A 12,047-nucleotide genomic window follows, 5' to 3' on the forward strand; every position below is an offset into this window, starting at 1 on the left:
ACAGTGCATTTCGGGAAGGTTTTGCCTGTGGCTCTTTGCAAAATTTGAACAGCGCTAACCTCTTGCGTTGGCACCGGCAACTACTGGCGGTCCTCGTCGCGTAGGTTTCTATTTCACCGCTAATAGCCTGCGGTGCTGTCGCTGGTGCTTTGCGACGCACACGTATATGGAAACCAGGCTTTAGTGGGACATGAACAGAGATTTCCAACTCAGTAGGTAACAAAGAAAAGGTTTCTGCTTCGATAGGGAATAATGAGAAGGTATTCATTTTAAATCGAGAGAATTGTTCTCAACCAGTCAGGAGCATCACATTCTGAGTTGACTATGTCATGTTATTCCTTGAAGATGATAAGTGATTCCAATGGCAATCATACTGAAGCACATCATACTAAAGGTAATACACAATGTTCATACTGAAGCACATCATACTAAAGGTAACATACAGTGTTCATACTGAAGCACATCATACTAAAGGTAACATACAGTGTTCATACTGAAGCACATCCTACTAAAGGTAATACACAGGGTTCATACTGAAGCACATCATACTAAAGGTAACATACAGTGTTCATACTGAAGCACATCATACTAAAGCTAACACACAGTGTTCATACTGAAGCACAACATACTAAAGGTAATACACAATGTTCATACTGAAGCACATCATACTAAAGGTAATACACAGTGTTCATACTGAAGCACATCCTACTAAAGGTAATACACAGTGTTCATACTGAAGCACATCATACTAAAAGTAATGCGCAGTGTTCATACTGAAGCACATCATACTAAAGGTAATACACAGTGTTCATACTGAAGCACATCATACTAAAGGTAAAACACAGTGTTCATACTGAAGCACATCATACTAAAGGTAACACACAGTGTTCATACTGAAGCACATCCTACTAAAGGTAATACACAGTGTTCATACTGAAGCACATCATACTAAAGGTAATACAAAGTGTTCATACTGAAGCACATCATACTAAAAGTAATGCACAGTGTTCATATGGATACTGAAGTAACTACTCCCTTTGAATAGTTTGACCGTTTGCATGACCAACAGAAGCGCAGTCAAGAGGATGTTTCCTATAATAACAAGGAGAATCGCCTCTGAGACCTAACCAGGCCAAGAAAAACATGCAAGCATGGTTAAGACCACAAATTAGCTTCATAGACTGGCGTCTCTTTCATCTGTCCATCACATTTACTTGTTGAGCAATGATTCAGATGGTTGTAATAATCTATTGAAAACTTAAGAAAATGAAAGATTGAATGTTATTTTAACCAGAATTGGTTTCAGAAGGTTTAAGTATTCCACTGGTGCAGTTTGCGTAAAATGTACATCAATAATAATTAGGTAGCATTAGATTTACAAGGCCCTGGAGTCTACTACTCGCCTCCATCCTCGGGCAGCCTCCTGAGATTGTAGCGCATGCATCCCACCCCAAAACGTAGCTGATAATCTCAGGCTAATAAGAACTAATCAACAGATCCTCTGGCACATTAATCCTGTGACCTTGTAAACCATTACTAAGCTCTAGATTTCCAGACTGACGCACATATGGTCAAGTGGAAGCAGGCATCGCTCAGGTTGTAGATGTTCAGGTCACTTCGTCAGTCTTTTCTAAATGTGACAACGAACAATTAGATGGACACGATTAAGTGTGTCGTGGGCCTGCTAGCTGTACGACAGGCAGACTCTTTCTGTCCTCTTTAAATTCTTTACATGAGCCCCACCAGTACCACCTGCCAGTATAATCACATTCCTGAAGCAGAATATTATAGACATTGTAAGAAGACCTATGAAAACCTAAAACAATTTATAAGATGTAGAAATACAGACATCAGAGAGTTTAAACTCACCCTTCACAGATTAATTTGCGCAAAATTTTAGTAGATTTGATCAGAATGTATTAATATTTTTTATCATGCGATCGTTTTTGATGTTTGAGGTGATCTGACTGCCAGGATGTTTTAAGATAAAAATCGACAAAACTTGATCGTGGTGAAAACAAAACGCTTAGATTAAACAAAAGTGCGACTATGACGTCTACAGTGGGAAAGCGACCAACAGAATTGAGACGCGTAACGCTGCAATTTGAACGCAATAGACGATATCAACTATAGTAACTAGTAACATCATTTTCCACAGATTTTTCTTCTGAACATTTTAACCGCGATCAAGTTTGTCAATTTTAATCTAGAAACATCCTTACAGTGAGATCTCCTCAAATATCAAAAACAATCACAAATTATAGAAAAATACAGATACTTTCTGACAAAATCTATTAAAACTCTGTGCAAGTTCAGCTTTAAACGACCTGACAAACTCTCAGTTAAGAAATACATAGCTCATGCATCTGCTTGACTTCAGCAAAATCACAGAGAGTTTAATTAGATTTATAAAACTGGCAAGACGTAGGACAACGCAAAAAAAACACAACCATGGGCAGAGTAAATAAAAAGCTGAAGCAATTTTACCACATTAAAATACCTCTGTTTTAATGTATTTGTTTACAGATGTATTGTTGAGCTAAATTCTAATTGGCCCCGAGTATTGCAGTCTACCGGATTACTTACAGATGAACAGGGGAGATTCTTATATATCCTCTGCTACCAGCTATATTTAATATATTAGATGAAGGATTGGTAATACACTGATGATACATTGATAAGCTTTGAGCTTGCAAATAGGCTACTGTAAAAACACAACTTTTGAGCCCGATGTAAGATTTTTGATTTACGAGCTATGATCTACCGTAAAACCTCTAATTCAACGCCACCTCTATTTGACCGCCACTAGGAGAAGGGTTGAAAAACAGAGTGCCACCCTCTAATCGCACGCCATTTCCATTTGACCGCCACTTTGACAATCTTTGATCTTCACAGCTCATAATGTGAAGTGATCAATGAAAGGTGTCCACAAAATCGTATTAATAAATATTCGTTTACATCAATAACAATTAACTCTCTCGCTGTTCAACTACAAAGTTTTTTGTTTTTTTTTCATCAAAACTTTGAAAGCAACACCATAGAAATAATAAATAACGGTCTCCGGCTAATAATAGTTCTTTGTTTAAAGCGGTTTTGATACTTCGAAGTAATTGTATATAAAAAACAGTTTACATTTTTGATAGAAGATGAGCGTCTAGTTTTGGGCCAAAAGATTAAACTTAGCGAGCAAAATCTTTACTCGGTGCAAGCGTAAAAGTTTTGCTTTGCCAAAAAATTGTTTAGACGCTAATATCAACTAGTTAAGCAGTGCAGAAAAAGAGTTGAAGTCAGAAGACATTGTGGAAGGTATTGGACAAGCAGAAGAGATTCGTTCCATCAAAAGCAACAACCAGAACGCAGCTATCCGAGCTAACGATGAAAATATTTTTGTTTTAAAAACGTTAGTTTTTGTTTCTGCATGTATTATAAGTATGGTTCGTTTATGTCACTCGTTCATGAATATATATTTGTAGTATTTGATAGATTACCATTATATAACTTGTAAATTTGCAGATTTATAGCTTATTATTTGATAGCATCATTGCGGTAATCTGATCTTACAATTGATTGACGCTCGTAGCTCCTCTTCTAATACACACAAAAAGCTAGTTTTGGCTGCAAACTGCAGCTAACATATCAATGAATGCAATGAGTTTTTATGCAACATTGTTAAATAGAAACATAAAATTAAAATAAGTCTTCAAATTTAGAATGAAATAAAAATTGAAAGTTCTAACAAATCGCAAAGCGGGACACAGGCTATTATATAATATCATCGCAGATTAATAGCAAGCAATAGATATCAACTGGTAGAGACAATTCTCGGTTTCTCAACCCATATTTATTAAGAGATATTTGACAAGTTGAAGTTAGCAGATTTATTGCATCAAAAAGGTTTAATATCGCTCCACCTGAAAAGGATGGCAAAATATAGGCGAAATCCGCTTCGCCCATAAAAGGGCTAAACTTATCTTCCCAAAATTCTGACGAGCTATTTGAACAATATAACACCAGCCTCTTATTTGAACGCCACCTCCAATTGACCGCCATCTCCAGTTGATCGCCACTATAGAAGAAAGGTTGGAAAATGAGCACAATGGCTTGCAATTAGAGGTTTTACATAAGTTAAATTTTTGTTTGGCATGCGAATAAACATTGTTGATATGAGCTGTCCTATGGCGTGCACAGAACAAGACCTGGTTTACGTCATGTGTTTATTCTGCATCAAGAGCTCTCTTTTTTGTCTACAGCAGTGGTGCATTTAAATAGCTTTTTTGTGTGCAATCATGGGGCCAAAGAAAACAGCAAGCGTAATGTATAGCAGCCAGGAGAAAGAGGAGAATGCCGCTAATAAAAACAAGGCGAGAAACCCTTGAAAAACATAGGCCTAAGCATTTTGTGTTGGAGAGTACTGTACAAGTACAATTAGGTTGATAAAAAGACTAACTGATGAAGCTGACAAAGGTGCAGCTAAAAAGGCAAAACTAGGTGATGATTACCAGTAAATGAACGATGTTAAGGGTTGACTTGCAACAAAATTCACATCCTACAGTTATTTGGTATCAAAAGATTCACCATGTCTTACTCTGCTGTATTGTAGGTGCAAAATATGTGGAAATGTGATTACAAGCTCTTGAAAGCTCAAAAACAAACAGTTACTCGCGACCATCACGAAACCGTCGTAGATTGAAATCAGTTTATTTCTCTGATGTAGTCATTACATTTGGTTGTTGTTTAGTCACGTGATGTTCTCACATAAATTGAAAGGCCAATGAAAGGCTCGATATAAAACTTCTCGTAGCACTAGTTCAGGACAAGCCCTTCGGGTTTTACCGAAGACCCCGTATAAAATAGAGATGCTCGCTACTTTTCAGTTTTGTTTCGGCTTGGTCTAATTGTCTAGTCGTAATCTGATCATGTGACCCATACTTTGCGAATAATTTCTGCAGCATTTTTCGATTATCACAGGTGACCAACAGGCTCATCATGTTTGTCAGACAATGATATGTACTCCTTCGAGCTAAGGTTAAAAAATTAAACGAATTTTTACGGTAGGTTATAAGTTATCAGTGCTGAAAGTGACAGCATTACAATGACGATGAAATAGACGCGTAAGAACAATACACGGTTTTATTGAATGCGTGAAGTACATTTGTAAAAATATTTCGATGAATGAGATGCATGAAAGTGTAAACAGAAGCCATCGTGTTCAACTACTCCCCATTTGAGTCGATTTGGAAAGGGATTCCAATCTGTGGAGTTTCCGTGATGACTGTGATTAAGTGTTCGTTTTTTGGCTTTTAAGAGCTTGTAATCACATTTCCACATATTTTGCACCTACAACACAGCAGAGTAAGACATGGTAAATTTTTTGACACCAAATAACTTTAATGCGAATTTTGTTGCAAGTCAACCTTTACGCATGAGTATCTAAACCAATGTAATGACTATTTGCCCAACAAATCCATTGTATTTCGTGTAGCTTAATAGTTAACTCTACCGCCTCCAGATCTGAATGTCCTCGGATCAAATCCAGTGCAGCGTGATTTTTTATTGCTAGATTATAATAGCTATAACTGAACACAGGGTTTAATAAAGAAACACTGAGATTTATAAAGATAGATGCACGAGCTAATGAATATATTCTGTCATTGGATATCAACAGGGTTATAGCACCTATTTATGGGTGTATCATTGTCCGACTCGAAAGGCTGAAAATAAAGTGGGGATTGTTTGACGGTGATCAACAATAACTATAATTAAAACATATTTTTGAGACATATTTCGATTTTACAGTGTTCAAAATATCTTTAGTTTTATTTTTTCTCTTTTTAGTTTTAAAATCATGAATTCCAAGAAGAGTAGTGCATATAATGATATTAGTGGAAAAATGAATGTTTATAAATGGTTTATTAACAATAAGAAACAAATATGCAAACAAAAAAACTATAAACTGAGGATAAAAATTCTAACAACTCTTTCAAAAACTGTTAAAAAATTTTACAATCCTTTCAATGAAGTAAAACAAAAAACAACAGAAAGTTTAAACAATATTTAGAGCTTACAATTATGCAAACAATAACTTCATCGAAAGCAACCTTAGCTAATAGCCGTATAATGATAATTATTAACTACAATGTGTTTTAACACTGCTGTTATTGTGAATTCGTTTACTTCCATACATTTTCTATCATGTATTGCTTCAAGGCTCACTGCCATTACAGTTTCTTCCTTATTACTTAATGATGTTTGTCTGCTTTTAAGAGGCTGTGAAAAATCTGATCGCGCATCTTGTCAGCTTGGAGAATGTACGCATACCCATTTAGAGAGTTGCAAGTAAATTTACAGTGGCACAGAGCCTGGTAGTAGTTCTAAGAATCATGGTCTGATATGCATATTCTTTTTCACAGATGCTTATTTGAGCGTAAGGAGACTAATCATCATGCTATTATGCAGACAGCAAAATGCTACTCGGGTTCACGTATTATAATACCCAACCTGATGTTGCTATGCTCTAACCAACTTTCTTGTATCATCTTGAAGACTGATATATGAATCGTGATATGTGTAAATAATCAGCTCTTTTTTAAATCCAACATGATACGTTTCCATAATTCTGATTGTTTTCATCTTATTGCAAGAAACAATCTACATGTATGTACACTCTAGTATAACAATCATATTCTTTCTATGATCATGTTTGTTGTAATAATACAACATGTGTGATTAGTGTTTCATAATGGTCAACATATATAAGCAAATAACAGTAAACCCGACGACGCCTGACATTTGTTTTATTTTGTAAGCAGTAATAATAAACTAGAAATTCCCCTGTCATACAGCCCACGACCAAAGTGATATTGGAAAAAAGAAAGGGTACTGATGGTTGAGAAATGCAATATTAGCAGTCAAATGGCACTGCAGTGCAATAGGATAACTGCAATGGTAGCTGCAATGTGCTGGGTGTGGGTGTTATTATATACAACAAACAGCAATAATGAAAGGAAAAGATTATATGTTTATATCTCTCCCCCTGCAATAGGAGAAATGCAATATTAGAAGTAAAATGCACTGATATTATTAGAATAACCAATATTATTAATATAGTAATACAGTAATAATAGAAAACCAATGCACAATTTTGTTTACATTTCAAAACGTCATAGCTAACAATATCAAGAAGTTGTGATATTTATATAGATTTTTAGAAAATCTATTTAACAACACTATTTAGAAAAAATAATAACAGTAACATATTGCCCATCATCGATGTTGTTAGTGTCACTATAACACTTCAATAGTCATCCAAACTTATAATTAAATATTGTAATAATCTCATAAGAATCGTTAGAAAAAATATCATCGTCATTTCCTTTTTTTTCACTGCTTTGGACATCAGTTAGAATACCAAAGTAGACAAAAGTTTCCAAAATGTCAGTTACTTTGAAATCGGCAAAAAAGAAACGATTTCTGTACTTCTACATTAATTACAGAAACCTTCGGCAGTTCGACAATGCTATAGACTGGTGAAATGTGCACGTTATTTTTTCGTGAAATGCGCACGACTTAATGGTTATATTCTCTGTCACTCGGCGTTTCGTTTGCCGGTCTAAACTTTGATAAAAGTAAGGCTTGGCCAGTTTTAATAACGATTTTCGGCCAAATTAATCTGTCTATTTGTGTATAATCCGATCAAATGGCTAAGTTTTAAGATACTGTCGACAATTTACAAAGACTTGGTAACATATTTAAATAGGATTATTTGTGAGTTGTATCATTATTATACTTTAACGACTCTACAAAAAAATGGTTAAATTTGTTGATGAGATTTCGATACAAGGGTTTGCGACGTTGTTGATGAATAATTTTCATAAGTTGTGTGCACATGCATTTATCATAAAACTCTCAAACATTCGCTCCGCTCGTTTGGTCGTGGGATAATATTAACCTAATTATACTATTGTCAGATGCAAAATAGCAATGTTAGGCTACCTCGCACAATATATGCATAGATTGAGGCAGGAGTTTACCAGAATGGTAACAAATATTTTTTTGATGCTTTTGGGCAAACATGAGCCCAGTTGGCCTGCACTCTGTGTATTGAAATGCTTGAATTGTGATATATTATGTTTTCAAAATTTCTATTATTTTAACCTTTTGAAACTTTTTGTCGTTCTAACACACAAATGTTGAAAGCTGAGTTGCTATAAAAACGACTAACCAATCGGAGCAAAGCGAAAAATACAAATTGGACGAGCAATTGATATAATTTCATGAGGTCTTATTTGCCATCACTGAGTTGTCAGTTGTCATTGTGGGTCACCTTCAGTGTTTATGCGTCTAGTATGTTCAGCTCATCGGCGGTGAGTAGTGCCAGTACTAATAAACTGCAAGGTCATCTTCTATCTATACAGACAAACATTAAGTGATTCCACGAACAACTAGTTATATGTTGCACGTGCACTATAAATAGGGAGTTGCGCAAGAACCACGGCATTTCATCAGCCAGCAAAATCCATCAACACATTGCAAAAAAGAGGCGCATAACTCCTGAACATCTATTACTGAATAAATAAGCATTCATTATGCAGATGATTTTTGAACAGTTCTGCAAGCTCAACACCTCGAGCCGGGATGGTGTAATACTTGAGTAACTTTACAGCATGTCTCATGAGACTGCAGGTATGTGCCATAATAGCGTTTAAATAGCAAGATTCGTGGCTGCCTTCTTGATAGGCCGAAGTACATCGGCGATAGATGTTTATATGGGTGAATTCTACAAAAATGCTTTCAACAACTGTATGTCATATCAAGTTTTAACACCTCCAGTACTAGGCGATTTTAATTTGAAACTCCCCTTGATGTTTCCTCTATGTTATAAGTTTATCACCTCAGTTTGATCACATCATGTTGGAGACCACTACAAATCCTCATCCACATACTTATCACAACCACAAACACATTATTGTTGTTTTTACTGCATTGGGAAACCTTCTGTTTAAAGAACATGTACTCATGGTATCTGTACCATCTATAAATAAAACGTATGTATATATGGTGTCTGTACTGCCTATAAATAACTTGTATGGTGTCTGTAGTGACTAAACAAGCTGTATGTATACAAGGTGACTGTATTGTCTAAAAATACATGGTGGCTGTACTGTTTATAAATAACAGGTATATATACATGCTGTCCCTACTGTCTATAAATAACAGGTAGCCTATATATATATAGGCGTATATACACTGCGTCTGAACAGTCTATAAATAACAGGTGTGTATATATATATATATATATATACACGTATATACACTGCGTCTGTACTGTCTATAAATAACAGGTATAATATATACATCGTGCCTGCGGTCTCAGTTGTGGGATATCATGTATAAATGTTTTTGCTTGAGCTAAAATATTATTTCTACATAACAAGCATTGGATTAGAATTTTACAGAAATGCATCATTTCTGATTTAGTAAAATCATTCTAAATAGTAAATTAAAAGAAAGAACAAAGGAATAATGTGCAAACTGGATCACTGACACTATAATAAAACAGTAGAGCAAGTGTTACTAGGCCGTACATCGCTGGTTTATGATTATAACTACCAAAAGGATGTTACACAGAGTTCCAGTAACCAGAGTGTCATTTAAAGTTTTAATTATAATTTTGTTAACAAAACATTGAAACCAGTTATAAACGCTTGGCTATTTTAAATACATAAATAAAATCTAATATGCCCCAGGAAGCGTGGTCAAATATCATGAAGAAATTCCCAAGAGACTAGCCAACCACCTTGGTGAGAGGATATAGGAAAAGACCAGCCTTCACGGGCAAACTAGCAAATGAGACTCGTTATCAGCATTTCTGTTTGCTCAAGAGCTTTACATTAAATAATTCATCACTGAGAATGTACCATATGTTAGGAGTTGCACACTCTGTGTAACACTACCATGTGCTGCCGGTGAGCTCGATGAAAGCGTGTGATAAAAATAAATTAAAAAAACAAATGATATCAGAACAATGCCGAGAGTTATGCCTCTTGTGTCTCCTACATTATCTAACCTATGTAAGTAGTTAGCAACTAGTTTACAGGAGCGTTTGGTGACTCATGAAGGCTTCTGATTAGCTATTGCACCACCATCACGTCTAACAAGCTGTATATACCGTATATTATTAGTTACCTGTTATTTCTAACAGGCCACTGGCTAATCCTTGTTAGCACCTCTGACTAGACAAGAAACACGTTTGGAGTGGCATAAGGCTTCACTAGTAAAATGTCACTATGTAGGTCAAAAGTTTACTGCCCATCACGTCCTACTAGGTGGTATTGCTTAAATAAATGTCTGGCTCAATGACGTAAGTAAAGTGTATTGCAGTATCTATTCCCTTTGTGGCTTTTTGTTATGCGATTCCTGCTGACATAACAGTAGAACTGCTATGCTGCTTCCAGGGATTCCTGGAATATTGTTTAACTATGATATACACACATTTGGTCAGGAGTTTGGTTTGGAGCCATATGGACATTCACAGGACAACTTATACTCCCCCATACAAGCTATGAGTCATTCCACAGGCTTAGATAGTCACAGACATGATACAAATATCTAAATAAAATAAATCTATACAGTGACAATTTTACAAAAATTTGGTTCGACTACCTATGGAAAGACAAAATTAGCCATGTTAATCCAGTGCGTCGCGGAGATCTTAGCAACAAGAACCACAAAATAATATCATGTAAGAAATATTGAATAATTTATATCTCAATGTCAGAATTTTGCCACAAAAAAGCTATGTGTCTTTGCCAAACAAGTCGTTGGGTAAAAGATAGTTGGTTAGGCCTATTATTTAACTGCAGTGACAAAGTGTCCATCTGATATTGCTTCATGGAATCTTAGAGATTTTATCCCTTTGACTGCTGATGTGTTCGGATTTTCAGGACCTTATCTGAACTGCTTAATTAAGCGTGGGACATAACTCTCACTCTAAATAAACATTAATATTAAATAGATGATTAGCAGATTCCTTGGAGTGTGAGGTAAACGAATGTTTTTGTAAACATTTCCCTTTGCATGGAGTATTTGCCAAACAGACCTGATATTTATCAGTCTGTTTCTCTCTCTCTCTTAGAGTAATGTGCCAAATGTTTAGTATTTCATGGAAAGGTCACTGTGATGCTTGCTGGAGAATGACTGAAAGGCGTTTCACATTACCAACAACGCTTGTTTGACGCCTGCCTACCGTGTTTTGTTTTGCATCTCCGCTTACCTGACGCAAACCCTGGGATATTCTTTGATGAAACATTTCATGCGCAGAACTTCAAAATATATCTCATCGAGAAGCTGAGCATTGTCATCACTTAACCCCTTTAGGCAGCTATGCAGTTGATCATCACATCCACAATGAGATCTGCAATAAAATCTGACAAAAATGACTAGCAGCAATCTATGAGAAGCTAAGAGATGAGTTTGAGATGTCAACTTTATTTTGAGCTACGATATATTTACATCGGGTAGATGCCTCGATTAGTTATACCAAACTTAGTCTCTCCTGGCAGCACTGACAGTGGGCATTGATCGTGCTTCATGCAGCAAGCATCCAGCCCAACTAGTTTCCCGAAGTCCTTTGGTCCTGAAGCTATGTTTCCTTTACCACACCACTTTGTTCCTATAAGAGAATGGATAAATTTAATTTTGCTTTTTTCCCAAAATGTGAGTTTAGGATCAGTTGGTGGAGAAACAGCATATCTCGTAAGCCATCTGGTACTTTTAGTTTAACCGAATTCTAGATCCATTTAGTTTTGAAAAGTACTAATGGAGGTAACATCTAACAATAAGCTGCTGCCAAAAATTGTGTACAATGATGACCTTGTAGGCGAAATGCAGCTAGTAACTGGAGCCTCTCACCTGGGAATATACCGTGCAGTATGCTCGCATCTCTTTGCCATCTATCGAGCATCCTGTTGCAAGCGCCCATGCAAATCAAACAAGCCCCTCAGTACTAAACTGGTAGTTCAGTGAATTTTATAACAATAGAGGCAATA

At 36.0% G+C, this 12,047-nt stretch overlaps 1 protein-coding gene across 1 annotated transcript; it reads right to left on the bottom strand.

Moving 5' to 3' along the window:
• Nucleotides 1-1,664: 1,664 nt before the first annotated feature.
• Nucleotides 1,665-11,980, bottom strand: LOC137390608 (phospholipase A(2)-like). Its single transcript, XM_068076938.1, has 4 exons — nucleotides 11,911-11,980; nucleotides 11,512-11,671; nucleotides 11,273-11,413; nucleotides 1,665-1,752 (listed from the first exon to the last, which is right to left on the bottom strand). Exons 1-4 carry the CDS (start codon nucleotides 11,978-11,980, stop codon nucleotides 1,665-1,667), a joined length of 459 nt encoding a protein of 152 aa, XP_067933039.1.
• Between the last annotated feature and the right edge of the window lie 67 nt (nucleotides 11,981-12,047).

This window comes from Watersipora subatra, chromosome 1 (assembly GCF_963576615.1).
Source record: "Watersipora subatra chromosome 1, tzWatSuba1.1, whole genome shotgun sequence".
Lineage (NCBI taxonomy): Eukaryota > Metazoa > Bryozoa > Gymnolaemata > Cheilostomatida > Watersiporidae > Watersipora > Watersipora subatra.

Coding starts and splice junctions, on each gene's coding strand:
- LOC137390608 (XM_068076938.1), bottom strand. CDS start 11,980: ATGGGCGCTTGCAACAGGATGCTCGATAGATGGCAAAGAGATGCGAGC. Junction 11,414..11,511: donor AATCGAGGCATCTACCCGAT/GTAAATATATCG, acceptor ATTTTATTGCAG/ATCTCATTGTGGATGTGATG. Junction 1,753..11,272: donor TATCCCAGGGTTTGCGTCAG/GTAAGCGGAGAT, acceptor TTATACTGGCAG/GTGGTACTGGTGGGGCTCAT.